At 30.5% G+C, this 24,388-nt stretch overlaps 1 protein-coding gene across 3 annotated transcripts in view; it reads right to left on the minus strand.

Annotated features, from left to right (window-relative positions):
• Positions 1-2,342: 2,342 nt before the first annotated feature.
• Positions 2,343-24,388, minus strand: part of LOC127728455 (beta-galactosidase-like) — a 29,375-nt gene continuing 7,329 nt past the window's right edge. For 2 of the 3 annotated variants that reach the window (XM_052235839.1, XM_052235841.1), the window contains exons 2-17: positions 23,115-23,278; positions 22,534-22,684; positions 21,950-22,013; positions 21,355-21,449; positions 19,345-19,543; positions 16,503-16,558; positions 13,855-13,976; positions 12,675-12,715; positions 11,664-11,779; positions 10,754-10,828; positions 10,176-10,271; positions 9,631-9,738; positions 8,071-8,211; positions 6,523-6,626; positions 4,531-4,651; positions 2,343-3,940 (exon numbers count right to left, since the gene is read on the minus strand). In XM_052235839.1, the coding sequence (XP_052091799.1) occupies positions 3,659-3,940; positions 4,531-4,651; positions 6,523-6,626; positions 8,071-8,211; positions 9,631-9,738; positions 10,176-10,271; positions 10,754-10,828; positions 11,664-11,779; positions 12,675-12,715; positions 13,855-13,976; positions 16,503-16,558; positions 19,345-19,543; positions 21,355-21,449; positions 21,950-22,013; positions 22,534-22,684; positions 23,115-23,278 (1,935 nt within the window). In that variant the 3' untranslated portion in view covers positions 2,343-3,658. Of the gene's footprint in view, positions 3,941-4,530; positions 4,652-6,522; positions 6,627-8,070; positions 8,212-9,630; positions 9,739-10,175; positions 10,272-10,753; positions 10,829-11,663; positions 11,780-12,674; positions 12,716-13,854; positions 13,977-16,502; positions 16,559-17,649; positions 17,834-19,344; positions 19,544-21,354; positions 21,450-21,949; positions 22,014-22,533; positions 22,685-23,114; positions 23,279-24,388 lie in introns of all 3 variants that reach the window. The other variant, XM_052235840.1, reaches the window with a different exon arrangement.

Raw genomic sequence — 24,388 nt, forward strand, 5'->3', positions numbered from 1 at the left:
ATAAATCTCATCTGTAAGTGTAATCAACCTTTATATATATAATTAACCATTTCTGTTCAAAAGGAAATAACTCGATCACATAATAAGTACCACTTTTGACTATTGGAAAGGGATATAACTCAACAACGAGAAAAGCTAAAATCCTGAAAATTGAACTTGACCTTTATTTAGTCACAGAAAATAACATATCTAAATTTGAAAAAATTTCGTCAAAGCATTTTCATGTTAATGAAGGGACACTGTTTGGCAGCCGCCTGCCCGCCCGCCGTACATCCCCAAATCAATAACCGATTTTTCCTTAGAAAAATCTGGTTAAAATATAACAGACAGATACTTTGCTCTAGAAACAGGAATGATATTGATAAAGTAATAATATCCATTTCAATTTCATTGCTCCAGTTACTGAAATGCATTCCAGGATAAAAAGACACCATAACCCTACAAGATATAACTTCATTTAAGGGGTGTTACTGCCTCCAACATAAATAAGTTCATTAGTTTACTTTTATCTGCATTTTACACTTAATTTACTAACATTTTTACATTGATCAGTTCTTATAGCTATATAACAGTTCCAATAAAATGATGGACATTAAGCAAGCAACAACCATTGAATATAATAACTTTGACCTACATTTCATGCTTAAGTGACTTTGGTCAAGTTTACATCTGAGTTCTGTTGTCAGAACATACATTTTTATAAATTGATGTTAGCATGCAAAAAAAGTCCATGTCTGTCATATTTGTTATCGTTAATTGTATTGTTATAAATTAGGTCGCTAGTTTACTCATTTTAATTGATATTGTTTCACATTTTTATTGTCAGGACCTTATATAGCTGACTATATGGTACAGGATTTTCTCATTGTTGAAGGTTGTACAGTGACCCAATTGCTTACTTCCACGTCATCTGAACTCGGGTACCTGTAGATATTGGCAATCATACCACATATCCGTTTTTTTAACTGGATTTTCGAAGGAAAAATCGGTTATTGATTTATTATATAAAATGTATTTTAAATTCTCATGGTCTGAAGGTCAATCTACTGATTTAATGTTTATGTAATGATATTTTACATGAAATACAATGAAATTTTTTTTGCAATTTATGTTACTTTTCCCCGTCTGGACCTGTTCTTTTAGTATCCTATCAAAACTAGAGTTTTCTAGTGATATTCTTAAATGGTCAATGTCAACTGTATATTATGATCCACAACATTGTCTTTAAATTCAAAAAGATTCTGTCATATCATTAAGTATTATCAAGAAATATAACCAAAACTGTTTCAAAAAATTAAGGGGCAAAACTCTTGGACAGTCAATGTCAAATCTGTGGAAATCACACTTCACCTTTTGTTTATGGTCCATGGCCTTATGTTAAAATTTAAAGAGATTTTGTCAAATAGAACATATGTATCCTATTTTCATGACATTATGTAAAATCTAAAATATTTTGTCAAGTGGTATTCTCCTCCTCCCAAACATCTTCGCTAGCCAAGGGTTGCGTTCCAGTCCCTTCCTCTCCACCCTTGGCAGATTAAGATAGAATTTCGGATCCACGAGGAAATGATTTTCATTGGTCGCAGATGCCTTCCTAAAAAAATAAAATTTTAGGATAAATAAGGGACATAAGTCTCATACCTGAAATGGCAAAAATTGTCAAAATGGAAATTATTTTGTATTTTATGGTCAAAGACATTGTGTACATTTTCAAAATTTGGTCATGGTACTTTATTTATCATCTTGAAACCAAAAGTCTGACTGACAGACAGTGGAATGGATGTACAAAAACATTTTAATGGTTCTCAGATATTGAGTTTAAATTTGTCTTTTTTACTCATTAAGAAAAAGAATTTGGAACACATGTGAAATGTTTAATCTTGACATGTGTTTAGAAGTTCTTAGCATTGTTTTGAAATATCATTGGTTTTGTTAAATCGTACTGCATTGAGTAGTATTTAGTAATAAACAGTAAAGAAACTGGATGTCTTCTATAATGTTTGCTGTTTAAGTGTTAAATTGTATTTGTTGCTTTCTTTCCATTTGTGAATAAGTTATGGTCTTTTTAATAGAAAAACAAAGGATATGGGGTATCCATTCATGACACAAAATCAGTACATGCACAGCAAAAAAAAAACACATAATAAGCAAAGGAACAGCGCCTTTTTTTGCTGTTCTTCATCTTAAAGTCACAGTGAGGCCTTCAACACAGAGCAAAAAAAAAAAAAAAATACTCTCACCTCACCTCACTGCAAGTTTTTGTCAGTATGAATGATTTCACACTTCAGTGGCATTGTGCATATAAATATGCCTTTGTTATTCAATCAAGAAAATATCACAACTATAACAAAAGCATTATTTATCAAGAAAATATCATAATTATAACAAAGGCACTATTTAATCAATCTACATAAATTTATAACTTTACATAAATCATATACTGATACATATATTTATCAACAGTATATTTTCCCCAACTGACACCCTGTAAGTATAATGTAAAACTCCCATACATATATATATATATCACTCCCACTTATCAAATTCACCACATTCACATATACCTTAACATCCCCAAACAAATTTATATGAATATTGTCTCTTCAACAGCTATTAAAATCTTCAAGGAATGCATGATTTGGAATTTGTTACAAAGAATATAGAACACACATACCAACAAAACTCATATCATACATATATAATCGAGAATAAAACTAAAACATCAATCTTTAATTATAAACAGTTTCTAATACAATCATCAAGTTTTGAAGTACCAGTAACATAAAAATTGTACAAGAGTCAGATAAATTAATCAATAAATGAATGACTTTTCAAGGAGAAATTTAAAGGTCAAATTGAATAAACACCACAGAGAACAATAGTTATTGTATATTTAAACAATGGGATAGGTGAACTTGCAAAAAATAAAATAGCTGGACAAAGAGGAACTCAATCTGGGGAAAGGTTTCATTTCTTTTGGCAATACATTTTTTTTAATAAAAAAAAAATCAAAGAAAAATGCATTTGATTAAGACTGAAAAAGTGAAAATTGTTGGGTTGACCACAATTTGGCCTGTAAAATATTATTTAAAACTATTAACTAAGTGCAACATCAAATATGTTTACAAATACAGACTGATAGAGGATTTCTAGGAAGAGACTGCTATGAAAATCTTAAAAAAAATAAATGCCATGCATCAATCAGATAGAAGTACATTAAAGGAATGAATATTTAGACTTTATAAGTATATTATATATACAAACAAAAATATGAAAATTAATTTTCAAATAACAAAGAGCATCATTTTTTATTTCAAACACAAAAAAAATGGATAAAAAAGGGAAGGTAATTTTTTTTAATTGTAAAATATGGTAACAACCATGAATGCCCAAAGTATAAAATATTATACCATACTGTAAATAAATTTGTTAATAATTTGATTTTGATTCTAAATATTAATGTTTCTGTTTTTCTATAGTATTTAAGGTATTTGACATACTGTTACCTTTATTACACAGAATTTTACCAACTTCCCATAAATAAGAGCTATTATAACATATTATACATAAATAAGAGTGCACAAAAAATATTAGTTGCCTTCTAACACTATCTCATCTGAATGTAAAAAATAATATATATCACATAATGAAGAATGACTTAATGAAATGAATGCCAGTTGTAATTATAACCTATTTCTTGAGACATCAGTTTATGATAAGGTCCATGTGCTGTAGCATTGATTAAGGGTTCATCTTTAAACTCTACAGTACATCCAGCCTGTGTTTTACATGGTGCCATTTCAAGTTCAAACATTATTACATTGTTTACAGTATTTGGAGCCAGGTAAGGCTTTGGTACAAACAGTCTTATTTGAGGTCCAGCAATAGGCCAATATCTTCCTATGTTATAGGCCATGTTACTTGTAATGATTGTCTGACCCTGAAAGTAAAAAACAAAAACATGAATCATATACTAGTAGGTTTATAATATACTGATTTAGCTTATCTGGAATTAAAGTAAATTGAACACAAAATTAAATTATTTTATGTGAAGTACAAAACCCTTGGTTTTCATCTTTCTAAAGCAGATAGTTTGGATAAGTTGAATCAAAAATTGTGCCATACTCATCAAAGTAAAGTCAATTTTAGATCAAACCAGTCACACTTACTGACCGATTGTTGCTTTCCCAATAAAGAAATTAATTTAATGAGAACTGACTACATTATGTTATCAGCATCCTAACAATAAAATAAAGTCATCAGAAATTAACTTATTGATTATCTATCAATAGCCATTGTGGACTAAGTAGATATCCTAGGGCTTGGTTATTACTGGTCCTTTTATCAAGTGGTTACCTTTTATCAGCAAGTTGATTATAGATGTAAAGACAAGTATTAAGGAACTCTGCAACTGTAAGGAATAACCCAAGAGTATAATTGTGTTCAATTATTACCATTAACCAGAGCATAGAATCTTCATATGTATCTTCTGAATTGTTAGGAGTTATACCTGGTGTGTAAATTAATTACCTTTGACCAGGTAGTGGGATCTAGATAAGTATCTTGAGGGTCTGTAAGGGCTGGCATCTGTCCTACATAAATAGAGGGTGTCATAAATCTACCATCCTTACTGTAATAAGGTGTTCCAGTACTGAAAAATATTAAATTAAGTATTAATTCATCTAAGTTCCACTTGTTTATACAAACAAGAATAAACAGCTGCGCCATGAGCGCATGATACACCCGTCGTCTTGTATGTGAGGTTTTATGCAATAATCATTTATTTGTTTCTGAGATACGGCGCGACATGTGAAAACCCCCCTTTTTTTATAACAAAAACAATAACTCTAAAATAAAATTTTGAATCATCACCAAAAAGTATACAGATCTTAAGATAAATATATATATAAGAAGTGTGTAAAGTTTTAAGCAATTATAATAAATCGTTTTTGAGATAGGGCGTGACATGTGAAACCCCCCCCCCCCCCCCCCCCCCCCCCTTTTTTTCTAAAGATTCTTCATTACAAAGCAGTAACTGCAGTCACTGATCTGGAAGAAGTTGCAGATACAAATGACTAAGAAATAAACAAATGGCTGATGAATGGACAAAGGAACAAACAAGCACAACAACCACTACTTACCTCCCTTCAATAAGCAGTGGTATAATAATTATTAGTTTATCTTTCTTTTCAAAATTGTGCTTAAAACTGTTCCAAATGAGCAAATGAGCAAAACAAAGCTTTCAACAATATTTTAAAAGCCTTTCCTATTAAAACTAACAGCAATATACTCATGGTTTCATATAAAAAGGTAAAAATTCAACTTTTTTCCTAATGCATAATATGTTTAAATAATCCAATTGCCCCAAAGTTGGTCATCAGGTGCAAAAAGTGTCAATTTAGACGATTTTTCACCCTATTTCTTGACCAGGAAGACCAAGGGATACTGATAGATGTATCACACTGTAGTCTGCATGTAGAGCGGACCCTAGTGAACACATTTATCACAACAAAGCTTAGGTCAGAGTCAAACTGATCTGGTTACAGCAGTCTAAAAGAAGGTCATTTGCTCCAAAAATCCGGAATTTCTCGATTATTCCTAATTTTTGGCTTCAACTGGACCTGCAACCGGAAGGTTCACTAAGTGGATTTCAATAATAAACACGATCAGTAGTTATATTCCAGCGGGTTTACACTATATTTGAAAGTTTTGGGCCTCTGAACTGCGTGTGTCAGATATCGAAGGGAAGCCTAACCCTCCAGAAAAACCAGTTTTATCCGATTTCAATTTTACAAGTTTGTATTTGAGCTCAAAATGCACCTTAAACACGAGAAACATGACAATAAATAGCCTCAGGTTGTGGGAACATGCATCAACTTCGAAATTAATGTCATAAAGTTGACCTCTAAAGTATGGAGAGCCATTGGAGCCAAATAACGGTAGTTTGGGTAAGACCGTCATATTAAGGTCACCGCATGGTAAGGGTTAATCAGTGAAAAATAGCATATAACTTCAATACTGATCAAAAGGAGATATATCTTTCATTAGTTGAACATGCTTAACACTACATGCACTTAATTAGAACTTGAATCAAAGAAATAATTTCAAGGTAGAAAAATACTGAAACATAGCTGGTCATCCAACACATTCTCTGTCAGAAGACAAATTGATTGAATATCTTTCTTATCCTCTGTTTTTAATATGGAAACAAGACAGAATTAATAGCAGTGGAAGTGATTGAAATAATATACTTTAAACGAGGACAACAAAGGTTAACTCCAACAATATTAAGTCTTGATTGTCTTATGGTCTGACTGTACTGTTTTATACCACTTTATATCTGTAGCAATGGAAGGTTAAAATCAATTTCTAGAATTTGGAAATCTATCAGCTTACATCAAAGTATATTGTCCCCATCTTTCTCATCAATATAAAATTACCGGAGATATTTTCATGAAATGTAATGATGTCTAGCTTTTATTTTGCATTTATTCAGCTTAAATATATATATTCATTATGTACCTTTTAACTGTATCTGTACTGGGTACATATAACTCTGGAGACACAGGATACATTTCCCAGTCTGTTAATATTGTGGTTCCTATGGTAACATTATGTATGATTCCCTGTAGAAATAACAAAAAACAAAGAGGTTTATATCATATGCTTTTTTGGTAAGGAACTTTTTATAAAATAATGACATGCAAAATCATTTTTTACAGAATGTAGCATTCAACAGAAAATTAGAAATCCATGCATATTTCCTTTTCAAGTTTTGTTCAACATGTTTTTAATTAAGACCAAATCGGGATAAGTAAAATATATATATTTATTTATTTATTTAGTTTTATTGAGTTTAACAGATTGATTGTTAACATCAATTTATGTCCATTTTCAAAACATAACAACAACAATAATTTATGCACACAAACATATCTGAATTCACAGTACTTATGTATAGGTAGACTCAACTTGGTTTTGTAGATATATTACTGAAAAGACCATTTTTTATATTTTTTTGACTCAATTTATAATATTGTACTAACAATACGCATTTGAAAAGCCCTTATATATGAATAAAGAGCTGTGCCATGAGTGCATGATACGCCTGTTGCTTTTTCAACGAATAAAGTTTCATAACTCCGCAATGTCATATCAGAAATTTATAAAAAAACTAAAGGGAGGTTATTTTAATAGGTATAAACCAGTCACCAAAGTTTCATGAAAACTGCTCAAAACACTTTTGAGTTATTGTCAGAAAACTGGAAAATCTCCCCTTTTTCATGAATAAAATTCCATAACTCGAAAACGTAAAATTTTAAATTGATAAATATCAAAAGGGAGCTTAAGTCAATAGATGTAAACAATTCATCAAAGTTTCATGAAAACTGCTCAAAGCATTTTTGCGTTATTGTCAGAAAACTGGGAAATCCCCCTTTTTTAATGAATAAAACCCTGTAACTCGGAAACGTATCATAGAACATTTATAAAAATCGAAAGGGAGCTTAAATTAATATATATAAACAATTCACCAAAGTTTTATGCAAATTGGTTAAAGTGTTTTTGAGTTATTGTCGGACATGTTGACGGCAGACGGACCACAGTATACCATAATACGTCCTGTAAACGGGCGTATAAAAACTAATTCAAAAAGATAAAAAGATTTTTGTTCTATCTCAGATGAAAGTTGCAAACCCATATTTGATATCTGGATTATTGAATTTCTAGGTTGACCTTTATAAATAGCAGCCATATCTAGTCTGGCAAATATGACATTTTTGGAAATGGTGACCTTAATTTTTGTTACTGATCTCTGATAAAAAGTATGTTTAATTTTATAAATTGTAACTTGGATGGAGAGTTGTCTCATTGGCACTCATACCACATCTTCCTATATCTATATAACATAAACAGTACCAAACCCTTGGTTCTCCAACAAAATGGAACTAATAATTTCTAGAGAAAAAAAGGCATATCATAGAAGTGTTGCTGATTTCTAGTCTGAATTTTATGTGCAGTTACTTATCCAACAACTAAATATATTTTCAATTTCAAGAGATACAAATATACCTTAGTATTGTTATTAATGCCAGCTCCAAAATTTATATGTCCCTGGTTCTCCACCAATATATCCAAGGTTTGACCTTTCTTTGCTGTGATACTTAAAGATAGATTGTGTATTCTTTCCCTAATCACCAGACCAACAGGAACCTAAAAAAAAAAAACATTATTTGCTAACACCAAATCATTTTCCAAAATTGGTTATTGAATAAAATATCAACAAAAAATATTAATAACAGCAAACATTTGACAGAAAAACACTATGCATATTCATATTATTATAGTCATCATTTACTGAGTTTTTCAAGTCATCACTGGTAAAACACTGCATGAATAAATTTCAGGGTCTCTTTTCAAATTCTGTTGTTTGACTGATACGCCTTTTTCATACATTCTTGTGTATAATATTATGTTCAAGGGACCGAAAACGGTCATATTTGCCAGTCATGTCCTAAGATGAAAGCTATATGTCCTAAACAAGTAATTGGGATTTAGGACAAATTTTATTTTTTAACAGAAATAATTTCTGTCATTTCATTGACTTAATGTTTGAAATCGGGTTTCTTAATCGCCATTTTCCACTTGTGATCACTTGTTTTTGTTTATAATCCCTTTCCTGTAATAAAACTGCCACTCCAGTAGTTTGATAATCCTGAGAGCCCTCCTAATATCTATATCAATGCCTCCGGGAAACATTGGCTAATGATCGCTAATCACTTTTTACCTGTGGTTTTAATTCACAACTGACAATTGGTCACATTGATCACAAGCTCAGAATAATATCTTTAAGAAATTAAAATTCCCTTACAAGTGTATTCATTATTTAATTACTTACAGAAAAGACAATCATCAATTCTGATTTAAAAATAAACCTTACTTTAATTGACGTAGAAAAAAAGTATTTTTTCATGAGTAACACATGTGCTTTATTCACTATGTAATACGCATGCGTGAAATTGTCTTCAGCAAATTAAATATTTAATCGTAAAATGCAAATTGATTTCATGCTAAAATAAACGAGTGCAACTATAATCTGTTATATTCAAACACTTTTAAAGGTAATAAAATAAAAAGAAGCCGGTGATTTCCTGTCAATTTCATAAACAAAACGAATCCCGGAAATGAATCCGGAATTATTCGTACTTTAATATTATCGCAAAACTTTCGGTTTTAATTTTGTCAAATCGAAAGAAACGTAAGCAATGTCTGAGAAATTAACCATTTTGAGTCATTAAAATCATTTCAAATTTTAAACTGTTGCCTTCCCTAAACTGTTCTTGAAGGTTTTAAGAAAAATGGTAAGAAATCTACTTAGTAAATGCGATGAAACATCAATACAAGTTCGTTGATGCTATGAATCTAGTTTGACATCAACAATTTGAATGGGGCATCAACTTTTCAATCATCTCAAAATGACTGAAATTGTGTGAAAAAATTTCCGGATCCTTGATTATGTTTATTATGTTTATTTGATTTTGAATATTGTACAAAAATGTGACAATCTCTTTTAAAAAAAGACAATGAATGAGCTATTTTTCAATAACATCTAATAAAATAATGCAATCATACCTGGTCTATCATAACATATCCTCTGTCTCTGATACCAACCACTGACAGATTCTGGGCTGTGGGGTAATCTTGTTTGAATATGTGTCTATATAAGGCATAACCTTGATACTGAAAAGACAGTGAGTTATATTATACTGAGTGAAATATCCCAGCTAATCCTGCAATTTTATCCTTCAACATATAATATCTCAATTTACAATGCTGATCATTTTTGTCTTAAGGTAATCTTGATTTTAACTAAAAATGTACAGTTAATGGTTGTAAGTTTTTTTGTATTTTTTTTTTTTAAATTCTGTTTAATGAACAGGCAAAGTCATATATGTGTATGTTCCTCACACACCACACATCAAATTTGAAAAAATGTGAACATTCGAATACAAATCATAATTTCAACCTGTCAGTTGCTCCACACTTTATGAACATGGATTTAGAATACATGTACTACTTTAATAGCAATACAGGAGAGTGACTATTTTTTTTTATATTCCTTATACACTGGTTTTCTGGACAATGTTACAGTGCCATCCTTAGTTTTTTATTCATACCTGACCAAATGCTTGCATATAAACAGGATAGGTTGCAGTCACTGGTTTCTGGCTTGGTTTTCTCAATTTATCCAGTAAATCCTGAACTGTTCCTGCCTGTTCAAAACGAAATCATTAAATCTTCTCAATGTTAAAATGATTAAAAACTTCAGATTTGCTTTATTTAAATATAAAATCAAGAACTGTCCATTTAGGGATTAGATATAGGTCAAAGGTAACCAAAAAAATGCTCTTGACTTGGTAATTGTCAATATTCACATGCTGTTTAAGTTTAATATAACCTCAAAGATTGAGTAAAGAAGCTACAGGATACAGGTACTAAAGTATGATTGATAAATATAAACATAGCAAAAGCAGGAAACCATAGGGATGTTACATTGCATCAGTTTATTTGTATAAAATAAAATGCCTGATTTATATAGGATTAATTTCTATTATATAGAACATATAAAAAGCAAGAAAACAACTGAAGAAAATAAAAGATGAAGTACTAATGTAGCTACCATTTTGGATTCAAATCTTTTTAACATAGAATGCACATTGTACAAGTATATAAACACCAATCATATCTTACTTACAAACTTCATTTCAATTTTCCCATAAGCCATCTTTGGGGTATTAGCTGGAATAGGCATGGGTGGTGTTTTCACATACTGTGGAAATATAATCATACAAAATTTGAATGTTATGGTAAAAATTAGAATTAACAAATAATAAACTACAATATGTAACCTCTAAATCTGGAGAGTTATATAGAGCAGATATAGAATATTTGTAAACAGAAGCTGCTTGACAGTTGTCTTACAACCATAAATGAAACTAAGACTGCTATCAATAATACATTTCAATTACCAATTAAACCCTGTTAAATGTCAATGCACCTGTCCAATGTCAGAAATTTCATCTGTAGTTGTTCTTGTTGCTTTATATTATATTTTTAATGTTTTGGTTGATATAGTGGAGTGTTCTGTTTGTTAGTTTTCATGAACTTGTAGTTTTTAAAAATGCATTTTGGAGTTTTTTTTTTTTTATTACATTTTTTAAGTCTTTGAGAATTTGGTGTTGGTGTCAGATATTTGGTTATTTCTGTTGAATTTATGGAAGATTTAGTACTTACCATACCATGTCAGTGCTTGTCAAATGTCGAAGGCTGAATGAATAGCATTAATTGTTTATCTAGCTTACTAGTATTTTTTTTCTCTCATTGCATTTACTCTACATCTCTCATATTCATTTTATTTTTCAGTTTTGTCTGTCAACTTTCTCACCTCAGTTTATCCCATATCTTTTTTATCCCTAGTCAGAATAATGTGTTTGAGTAAGATGACATGTCTTCCTGCGGACTGTTACCTTGTGAACTAGTGTTAAAAATCTAACTTTGAATATTGGTCTAGTACAAAGCAAACTAACATGTTCTCGTTCTGAATATCCATTTAAATATAAAAGATGAACAGTCCTCATTAAAGTATTTCCTATCCCTGATCCTACCTTTGAAATGACTTGTCTGAGTGCCAAATATTTATCAGTTACATCCCCTGCTTCCGTCAATGGACCATCATAGTCATAACTTGTAGGTACTGGCAAGAATGCTGGGTAATTTGCTCCTACAATGTTAAAGTTAACATCCTTTCATAAAATATACAGTTCACGTCAAGTACTTTTTGTATACCAAGTTAATCTGATGAATAATTTTCCTATATTGATGCTTTAACATGGACACTGTAGCTAAAAAGAATCAACTACCATTTAAAAAAATTAACACATGTTAAATAGATGTACTATTCCTCAAATTGGAATATCAAAATTCAATTTTTTGTATAACTTTATTCACAGTATTAAATCAAATGATCTTAAAAGTATACCCCGGTTATTTTAACCAAACTTCAACTTAAGCAAGATTACATTTGTAGCTTGGTACATTTTCTTACCTTCCTTCTGGCATATTTTAAATTAAACTCAGTAAGAAAATTCCACATTTTTGAAGCACTTAATTGAAAGTGTCCCCATGCAAAAATCTCCACATTAAAAACTAAACAGGAATTTAACATGATATGAAATGTTTTTTCTCCTATAGATTTATGATATGAAATGTTTTTTCTCCTATAGATTTATCTTTGCAAGTTATCGAAGTCCAAGAATATCACATTAAATTGGTTTAAATGCATGCAACATATCAAAAGTACAAATAAATCATACTTATATAGTCTGCCCCTGTGTCAAATTTGAAGCACAAAAATACATTAATGTTATTTTTTCATTGTAGATTTTGAATCAAATTAAAGATGGAATGAATGAATCTGACTAACATAAAAGTTAATAAATAGAGATCTTGCCAAAAATATTTCATTTAGAAAGTCTATATAATTGTCCGCCATCATTTATTATTCTTTGATTAATACATTCAAAGTATTTGTGTTATTCATTTTTTTTTTAAGACATAAGTTAGCAATAAAAATGTTCAACGTATAAAACTGATTTTGCTTGCTTGTGTTGACTTACCATTCCAGTAGCCAAAGTTGGTGCCACCTTCAAACATATACCTTTAAAAACATAAGAAACAGTTGATTAATACAATTTCAAAAGCATTTATATTGTAATTCTTAAAAACTATTTCATTTAAATCCTAGATTTCAAAATCTTGGTTCTCTCTGGGCACTCCAGTTTCTTCCACCAATAAAAACTGGCCGCCATGAAATAGCCAATAATGCTGAAAATGGCATTAAGGTAGATGGGGGGTCTAAATTAAAATCCATAGAATTTTTTAATAATTTGTCAAAATGTAGTTTATGTCATACTTTTTTCAAAAATATAATAAAAAGTATGGGTCACCGTGCTTTTTTTTACGCTACAGCTTGTGCAAAACTGTCAGATTTTGTATAGATTATGCATGGAAAATCCAATTGTGTGTGATAAAAAGAAAATTACGCCATAGAATTTTAAGATCAAATATGAGAAGATAGCTCTAATAATATGCTTTCAGATAAGAAAAAGAAAAAATGGGTTCACCGGACTCATTTTCTCGCTACATAATAAAATAGGTAAATTCACAACACATTCTATTATAAAAGTTACTTTATCTGAGTTATGTTCCCTTATATCTGAGTTATCTACCCTTATGTGGCAAAGTTGGAAAAAAGTGAATCAAACAAAAATATTCTGTTTTTTGTAAACTACAGCCGTAAATATGATAAAACACATAATTTTCTATATTAATATGACAAGTCTTACACATAAATTACATACTACTCCCGAAATTTGCACATTTCATTAAAGATCTAGACCGATTGCTATATGCTATTTCAAAATCCAAGATGGAGGAAGACACCCTAGCTACCTTAAATAGCAAAAATCAAACAATCAAACTCTTCTTCCAATAGTAAAACCTAGCAGGTCAGTACTTGTATCTTACTAAAAAAATTTGAGACAATCATTACTTAGACTTATAGCTGTCACCAAGTAAATCATTCATGATTGTAAGTTTCTAGGTTCTATAATTTGCAAAACATTAAATCATTGTATATATCTGTTTCTCTTCTTGTACTGTTGACAAGCTTCCTTAAAATTGCTTATTTGCAACATTTACAGACCATCATATTTAAGATGAGACTACTATAACAGTAGTCTCAGACTTATGTGATGATTCTGTTGATATTAATGTTTATTATCTAAGTCTACTCACATGTTGATATTAGCACCATAGGCTAGTAACACATCTAAACTCTTGGCAACAATATCTAAACCAGTGGTTGAATGTTTGAATCCCCAATGATCTAACCAACCAGTGTAAAACTCAGAGTTAACCTGTAGAACAAGGTAAAAAAAAACACAATTAGTTTGTTGAAAGATTTTTTCTGTAAATTAAAAAGTGTGTGTTTAAAGCATGCTCTGTACCACTTCTGAACTTTTAATTGCTTTGTTGTCCTTCATGTGTCCTTTTTTGGCAATAAATTAACTTTTTTAAATTGAATTTTATCTTCAGTATTAAAGTCATATGAAACTTAAAATTTAAAAAAAAAAATGAATATTTTTATATACTTGAATGGCTAAGTTTTTACTTCAAAACAAGTGTACCTGAACTTTCTTGTGAATGAAAATCATTTATATTATCAAATCTTCATAAATGTACTACTATTGAATTATTGACTTCCTTATTCTAATTTGCCGATATTTTCCCGTATGCAGTAACCTAAACTATGAGATCTCTCGTTAGAACTTCAGCCACCGCACAGCTCAAGTTTGAGGGAAAAACCTTGATGACAGAATGTAAACAAATGTGGAATGGAAGATAAATAGTATTATTATATACTTAGTAGTATATACAGATAAATTGTATGTGTAATACAATCATTGGCAAGCGTGCTGTATCAGCCACCCGTGATGATATCGATATCAGCACGGTTGCAAAGGCTTTATCACACCTTTAATCTGTATGACGTCACGTCATCGATTGCAGTCACTGTTGCAAAGGCTTTATCAAACCCCTAATCTGTATGACGTCATGTCAAACCTCTATTCTGTATGACGTCATTTCAACCCTCCCCCCCCTCCCCCCCCCCCCCCCCCCCCCCCCCCCCTTTATCTGTATGATGTCATGTCACATTAAACACATCTACGTGAGGTATATGTATATAATAAAGTGTATATGATATAGCTTTTTCAATATCACACACCGTATCAACCCTCAACCAATATAATCCCTCGAGCAGAGCTCTTGGGATTATATTGCTGTCTCGGGTTGATACGGATGTGATATTGGAAAAGCCATATGATATTCTCTATATAAATTATCCTTAAAGAACAAATCTGATACAACAAATCATTTAATAACTGTAACTCTGTTAAGGAAAAGTTTAGTTATGGGAACGCATGGAAAATATAAAAAGTTCTATCAAATCACTTATTTGTCACATGCTCCTCATGTTCTGTGTTGATTGTTTATCAATGTCATGATCTGGTAAACTTCATCAATGTCATGATCCGGTAAACTTTGGCAATGAACTCGAAAGTTGATTAGCTTGCAATCAACAATCACTGAATGAAATATTATTTCTTGATAATACATTATAGATTCGTAATACATAACTATAAAAATCATGCGTACGACACTTAGTTTAGTATATATGCATGCATTGAAATAATTATTTCAATAACATTAAAATTACAAGAAACTTGTTTCATATGACCTTAAAAATGATGAACTGTCTATTCTATAACTAAAGAAAGTTTTGCAAAAATATTATTTTCACCAACACCTAATGAACTAAACCATCTAACAATAGCATCATATCAAAAATTTAGAACATGTGTTAAGTGTGACTTCTGAACTTTGAAAAATCTATCTGTTGATGAATTCAAACCCCACACCACTACTTAACACCAAGATACCTTAAAATCTGAACATTAACATACAACACCTCAATTATCATCTTTGCACCATAAAATACAAGTCACAAGTCTTTTAACATCTTTTTGGCATATATCAAATAGTTCAATTTTTTTTTATGAAATTCAGTGGTAATATTGTTTTTACTTTGTATCATATTACCTTTTTATACCTTGGTTAGCATCTCTACTATGACCTTTTAACCAGTTAAATGGGTCAATATCCCTAATGCACCACAAAATGAGGAAGACAACAATTAATAGTAATAAAAAACCTCTATACAATGATATTGGACATAATGCTGTTCTTAATAATTGACTGAGCTTACCCATCATCATCATTTGTGTATTTTGAAGAGCAGAAGACAGAACAATAAAGATGTAAAAACTTTGGAGTTATCAAATTTTTGTAAAGAACTGAATTTCCAGAGAATTTAACTATAAGAAAAAAGAGACTTTTTACTCGCTGTAGCCACATCAAATCGGGCCTTTTGGAGTTTTCCAATTTCTGAAAAATCTTACCACACTTTGTACCCAGAAAATTTAACAACATTTGTGAAAATGTCTCAACTTCGAAACATTTCCAAGTTAATGATATGGATAGAAGAATGGATGAAAAGGCTACCAATGTCACCTTCCTGTAATGAAATCCACATATTGACCAAACTGAGATCAGGGCATCTATTGGAGTGCATGTAGTTCATATCTAGATCCATTCTTTGATATGATTTAAGACACATATTTTTTTACTTTTACTATATTAACAAGGTCTGACACACAGACTTTAGCAGGATTTTCTTGTTGTGTTGAAGACCCATTGGTGGCCTTGGGCTGTTTTCTGCTCTTTGGTCAGGTTGTTGTCTCTTTGACACATTCCCCGTTTCCATTGTCAATTTTATTTACAATCAAGTTATCAAACATACATTTAGTTTTTACTGTACATACCAAAGGCCCTTTAGGTTCCCAGTCTCTTTGTGGTTGAAATGCTTTCTTAGGATCCACTACAAAAACATAAAGTAACATTAAAATGTCTAATTAAACTCTAAGTAGTCTGATCTTTTATACATTCCCTTCACTTTCAACTTTTTTTTTCTAAAAATATACAACCAATTGGAATTCTTTATTAAAGTAAACCCGTCATCTTTGTCATTAAACTGTATAGAAAATTGGGGCATGACAAATAAAATGCAGATTTTTTTATTTGTTTATTGGAAGAAAAGTATGTTCGAAATATAAAGAAATTTTATCATGTCTAGTATGAACAACAGTATAGTGATGGGACGGGCTGGAGATGCAGGTTTGGTTGACATTGCTTCTAATAATAGGGTTTTGAAATAGATCATTCAGATATATTGTATACTGTAAAATACTGAGTTGCAAATCCAGAAAAAAAACATGGTGAGGTCCATACCACACTAGCACTACACTTTGGTGTGAAAATGGAGAATTTTTTTTAATGAATTAATATTGTGAAGTGGTTTATTTTTAAAGAAACAAAAGTTTGCAATTTTTTAGGACCAAAGCTGTTCATGAGGTTTTTATTTACATGTGTTCTTTGTCCTTGCATCTGATTTTGCCTTTAGATCAAATTTACCCCAATGGTTATTCTTCATGGTTTTATTTAAGTAACCAAATTAATGCAAATAAATCCTTGAAGAAATATCTAACATCACAGTATCACCCCTCAATTATCCAGTCATTGACCCCCCCCCCCCTTTTTTGATTCAAAAATTAGATTTACCACTATTTCTTACCCACTAGTTTTATTGAGATATGTAAATTAGCTTATGTATAAGTGCAAAAAATAACATGTTAAAGCTTAAGACAATAAAATAATAAAACTAGAACTATGTAAATAAGAAGATGCGGTATGAGTGCCTATGAGACAACTCTCCATCCAAGTCACAATGTATAAAAAGTTAACAATTATAGGTCAAAGTACAGCCTTCAATATATGTGGTTATTTTCTGTATATAATAAATATTTCAGGATTTAGAGATGATTAGGATGAGGAAGCTGTGAATTATGTGCAAAATTATAAAGCAGGCAGAAAATATTGAAGATTGGTAGATCAATTAAGGGAAAAACTTACTAGTAACCCCAAAATCAACCGTAGCATATACACCCTCTAGGTTACCACACTTAAGATAGCCATCACCACTCCCGTCAGTGGTTATTAGAATAACCTCATGACCTAGATGGGCCAAAGCCTTTTCACGTAGATATCGTAGGTAATCATAATCACAAGCAAAATAACTGCCATATTCATTTTCAATCTGAAAAGCAGACCACAGAATATCATCATAGATAATCATACAAGAAATAAGAGGAAAAAACAAACACTATAAATCTGACAGCACACACTTGTACCTAAGTAAAAGAAAAACAGAAGCAATAAAACCTGCCTTAGCAACCATTTTCCTGGTTTTCATCTGTTTTTACTTTACACATGATTCTTTCAAGAGATTGATAGAAATCCACAAACAAGTATTCTGTATGACAGTTTGGTTTTCAGAAAGATTAAAAAGTATGAGTATAAATACAGCAGTTTCTATGATAGGAAATATAGAAGTGGAAAGACAATGTTGAAGTAAAATTCTTCAAGTTGTTAGTTTTAATATTTTACATATTGATTTGTATTTCTGCAATTCAAATGTTATGTTTCTACGAAATAATGTTTTCTACAATATTTTAAAGGTACCTTGAATAAAATATGCTTTGTATTTGAACAAATTTGATTTTTTTATCCATCTGGGCTCTCGGTCATAAAACTTTACTCAGTACTCGGAGTACAAAATTTGTGCTCGAAACACCAAATCCATGATTTTGATTGGTTGATTTCTGTGTCTGAGTACGAAAATCGTGCTCGAAAGTTTTATGACCGCAAGGCCAGGAAACTAATTGCCTCCAGATTTTTACCAGGAAAAATTACATGTAGGTGTTACTGTACACTAATTGAAATTAAATTGTGTACTAAATTACAGAAAAGTGTTTAATATTTATAATCTGAGGAAACATAATAAATTAATATAATGAAATAAAGCAAGCTGTGAAAGTACAGAAATGTTTTAGCCAATTTGTTGTGAGCGGTGTTATCAACAGATTAATTCAGGTAAATGATTGCCATATACAAATACATGTAATTGTGTTATTAGTTTTTAAAAAAAAGTTCTCCATTACATAGTATGCTTCTCATATTTTCTTCAAATATTCTACCAAGGAATTGACTATTGATTTAACATTTACAACTAAGCTGTTCGGTATTAATCAAACGAAAATTAAAAGCACCATTTTTGTGTGATTTGAATTACCAAAAGAAAAAAAAAAACTAAAAAAGCAACCATGCATACAGTTTTTCTTTTCATAATTTGTTTCTGACTTCGTTTTAGAAAGTTAGATATGTAAATTCAATATCAAATTTTATTTGGATTTTTGTTGGATTATTTTTTTATTAACTAGCATAGAAAGTTCTATTAAATGATTATTAAATTTGCTATATGTGTAAATATGAATGAGAAACATACAATGCACATGTACACTATTGATAAAACTAGTTCCTATAAAAACAACGTAAAACGCAATTGTTTCAAGGATATATATTCTTTCCATTTTTTGTCACTTCAGATCAGAAGTTAAATTTTTAAATTATACAATTTTTAAATCTACACCTATGAAATATTCTTATTGCAAAGATAACATATTGAGATCAAACAGATAGAATCTATATCTAAAACAATTGCAAACAAATTGGCTATTTAAAGCTGCTGCAACAGTTGTCTCCACTTACAAGTAGGATGAAAATCTATTGTGGCATATACTCCTTCAATAGTGCCACACTTTAACTCAGGGCTGTCATGGTTACCATCTGTGGTAAATATAACAGCATTTTTGCCTAAAAGTGAAAATGCTTTATTCCTCAGATGTCTAATATAGTCATGATCACAGTATCCCCCTGTTCTCTTATAACTACCATATTCATTTTCTATCTGAAAAATAATGTTCTTCTGTTATATCAGTTCTTTTTCTATGCTGAAAAAAAAGAATGATAATATTGTGTGGATATAAACTGTTTGATACTGGTGTTAAATTCTTCTGTAGAATTTAAATGCAGTCACTAAAACGATAAAACATTCAAGTCATAATGTAGCTGACACTATAGCTATATATATGTGCATAATGAAATATTTGGCTGGTTTTGTTTAAGGCTTCAATAGATCAAATACAGTATTAAACAGTGTCTTTAAGAATAAAGTCAGTTGTGATAATATTTTTCTTCCTGTTTTGAACAAAGCAACCAGGTCAGCGTTTCTTCACAAAGAAAATGAGATGTGGGGTACCATGAGACAGCAACCAAATGACAAAAATAACCAAAAGAAATCTAGAGGGCAACATACAGTCTATAACAATAGACGAGTGTCTATACAGTTTGTCAGCTCTATTCTTTTGTGTAATTTTAAAAGGACAAGTATTATTAACAAGACACCACACGCTGAAATGTCTCGCCTGCTTTACTGACCATTGATTTTATTTTGAAAGTCTTAAAGATAAAGGTTTTACTACAAGTATCACATAAACTTAACATTTTTACAGATCCATGACAATGAGGTCAAGGTCAGATAAAAACTGTCACACAGACATGTACACCTTACAATTATTCCATATATCAAATATAGTTGGCCCATTGCTTATGGTAACTGAAAAACAGGCCAAAACACAAAAACTTAATGTTAACCAATGAACCATGGAAATGAGGTCATGGTCAGATGAAACCTGCCAGACTGACATGTACCCTTACAATCATTCCATACACCACATATAGTTGACCTACTGCTTATAGTATCTGAGAAACGGACCTAATCATGTGACTTTAACCTGAATCACTAGTCCATGAAATGATGTTGAGGTCAGGTTAACCATGTCTGACAGACATGTAGACATTGCAAGGAACCCATATACCAAATATTGTTATCCTATTACTCATATTATTGGAGAAATTCACATGACAAAAAAAATATAATTTTTTTTCTCAAGTAGTTGCTGAACCATGAAAATGAGGTCAAGGACAATGGACATATGACAGACAGAAACTATAACATGAGGTATCTGCATACAAGGTATGAAGCATCCAGGTCTTCTTTCTTCTGAAATATAAAGCTTTATATAAGTAGTTTACAACGACGCCACCATCACAGCCTGAGCGGGATGGTAATCCCTATGTCTCGCATACTGCAACTTTCATCACAGACAAGACAAAAACCATGCAACAGATGATTGGTCTCCAAAGAAAACTTTTTAGCTAACAAAATATAATAATGGGAAGATAATACATAATTTAAAAGTAAAAATTTCAAACCAAAACTTTAATATGACCTATAGTGTTCATGAAAATCAATATTATTTCAACTACTGTAAGTTCAGAAATTTTTGCATACATCTATTATTGTGATTTTTGAACAATTGACAAAAATTTGAGATTAATTATCGCAATTACAGAGAATGGTGCATCCAAATAATGCTATAATGATTTAAAAAGTGATTTTTTTTTAGTTTTGCAAAATCTATTCATCGCAATTTTCACTACAATATAATCATTGCAAAAATTTCTGAATTTAGTATTTTACAGTATTTGATTGCATTTGTAAGTGTCTTCATCTATTTAGTCATCTTAATAATAAGATTTTTCATAAAATTTCCATTAAAATAAGATCTGTATGAATTCTAGAAAGACTTATTAGTGAATTTGAAATACTAAAACAGACACAACATTTTTGTGACAGCAAATATAAATATTACATACCTGAACCATTAACACTGGCCCACCATTTATGTACAGCAAAGGCTTTAACATTGGATACAACACCTCTAACCACTTGTCAACATACTTGATATAGGCTAGTAAATTGAAAATGTAAGCATTTTATTCATTAAATAAATATTTTAAAAAATTAGAAATTATTGAGTAGATGCTTATATTGAACAAAATTCTACGGAAATGCATTTTTCAATCGTTCATAAAATGAAAAGTCTGCAGAAAAAAAGATAAAAGAAATATATGTTGACTGTTATTTCTATTTTATCTTTTTTCTTTTAGTCATTATGTTGGTTTTTTTTTCAATGGTTTATATTTCCCCATTGGTATCAACTTACTTTTTCTTGTGAGAATTGTGAAGCTTTTACATACTTTTAAAAGTCTTAAAATTATTAACTTCAGTTATATACACTGCAAATTTTCTAGTAATTCTAAAGTGATTCATGGACTTTATTCAAGTTTTAAAAATCTTTTATACTAGGAATAATTGATAACAGAATTTAAAATTGCTGTGTCTGGCTTTTGTAATTTTTTTTGCTTGGAAGAAAATCTAACCTCAGTACAAAATGTAGGTACAACTTACTTGAATCCATGGTGCGGAATACTGTATTAGGGTTCTTGGCTAATATGTATGGAGGAAATCCACCCTGAAATATATTACAGTTCATTACAGCATATTCAAAGTATCATGTACTGTTTTCCTGTTATACTGAGACTATAGAACTAGGTCAAGTAATATTACATATAACTCAACTAACAAATGTACAGTGTAATCACACTACAAATTATTGGCATTAGATTCAACTTTAACAGTAATTTACAAATTGACCTCTGACATTGCAACATCTTTATCTGAATTATCTTTACTTGTAGTAATTGTGAAAACAATCTAATACAAAGCAAATAAAGTCAACAAATAGACCAATGAAAATGAGATTTTTAAGCCAGGTGACCTCTTTCAGACATGATTCCTTAAACCAAAAAAAAAAAAACGTTGACCTATACTTTTACAGAGAAACTTGTTAAAATGATAAAAACTAAACATGGATCATTAAACAATAATAAAAGAAATCAAAGCCTAGTAACCTCGATAAAATAAATGGATTGGTGTCTTCATCTTACAATGATTATCAGAAAAAAGATCCAGCTAAAAGTGTAATTACTTACAAAGTCCCACTCTCCACAGATATAGGGCCCTGCTCTAAGTATTACAAACAAGTCAACTTCCTGTGCCTGCTTTATGAATCCAACTAAATCCTTGTCTCCTTCAAAATTTAACTTGTTCTCTTCCATCTGATGGAAATTCCAAGGTACATATCTGAAAGTAACAAATTATTTCACCTTCTTTGCTCAGAAATCTGTATAATTTGCTAAAATTCAATGAGCAAGTATTTTGTTCATATGCTAATTGTTTTCAAATTAATAAGGCGATACAAAGGGGCAATTCACATCATAAGTCAAATAAACACAGATAACACCTTACCTAAATTAAAGGTAATGGTACCAAGATATTTTTTGGTAATCATTTAAATCTTAGACTAGTTTCAATATGCAATGATATCATCAATTCTAACATCCTGTCCTAATCTTCAATGTTAAGCTGAACCAATGATTCCCTTTGTAATAAGTATAGCAGATGATCACTATCAGCACACTTCATACTTGTTTCTAGATTGAATAGATAAATTTTGGTAATTTATTTGGAAAACTTGGTAAATATACATCCTAAAGTCTAATGGACTACCTACACTTGTATGGCATTCAAGCCAGCAGCTCTCATTTTCTGTAATCTGTCTTTCCAGTAATACGAAGGTATCCTGCTATAATGTATACTGCCAGAGACATAGCGGAAAGGTTTTCCATCCATACGGAACATGTTGTTATCATAATCAATTGTAAATGTTCTGTTTGCCTGAAGATAAAGAAAACTATTAACTCATTTCATAAGCAAATAGCTTTTCCCTATTTGACTATGTACAATGGTTGCAGTATTGATTGGTTCGAAAGACACCTTAAAGTCTTGACGGTTTACTCATGAGAACTAAACATACCTGCCAACCTCTGGAAGTAAAGATTCAGGTTTTAACTGCATTGAATAATAAAATATCTGCAGGGTCAAAATGTGTTTAAAAAATGGTGGCTCCTGAACGTGAATATTCTCTAGAACAGGACAATGGATAAAAAAACCTTCAAATTATGTATGCAGCCTATAAAAATATCTTTTAATATCTTTTAATGTGTTTAGTAATTGTTTTTTTTCCAAAAAAATTATTTTCAATTCTCTCAGAAATATTGATAATAAGCATGTGGGTAAGATTTTGAAGGTTGAATGAATACTTTATTTGCAAGAAGCATATACATGCTATGGCAAATGAAAAAATATGTACAATATATGACAAACAAAAGACAGCAGAGAACAGTAGTTACAAAGTATACAATAATATTATGACAATATAGGTGATCTAATTTTCCAAGCTGCATTTAAATAGTTGCATAGTTTTACTGTCAGAGATTTACAATGAGCTTGTAATAAATTATCTAACTTGTACCGATTTGACCAAGAATAATAAATTTTAGGTAAAAATTCTAATCGCACAGATCTATATGCTGGACATGATAAAACAAAATGATATTCGTCCTCTAAAACATTCATATTGCAACATATACAAATTCTATTTTCTCTTTGAGTATTTAGATAACGACCAACTTCAACATTTAATTTAAGTGTGCCGCTACACAATTTAGTTAATATCGATACATTACAATGGAAATCTAGGTATTTTTCAACACCAAATACTAGTTTATATCGTTTATAAATACATAATTTGTTACACTCTTCTAAAGCTGTATTCCAGCTTTGTAAAAAATGATCTTTAATACGTGTTTTAACACAATCAAATGATAATTTACTAGTATCTTGTGAAATCCATACATCATTAAATCCAAGGTTACATAACAAATTTTTGACGTTAGACGCCCAATTAATTTTACCATTATTTGCATCTTCGTACAAAAGTTTATA

This window comes from Mytilus californianus, unplaced genomic scaffold (genome assembly GCF_021869535.1).
Source record: "Mytilus californianus isolate M0D057914Y unplaced genomic scaffold, xbMytCali1.0.p SCAF_2, whole genome shotgun sequence".
In the NCBI taxonomy this organism is placed as follows: domain Eukaryota; kingdom Metazoa; phylum Mollusca; class Bivalvia; order Mytilida; family Mytilidae; genus Mytilus; species Mytilus californianus.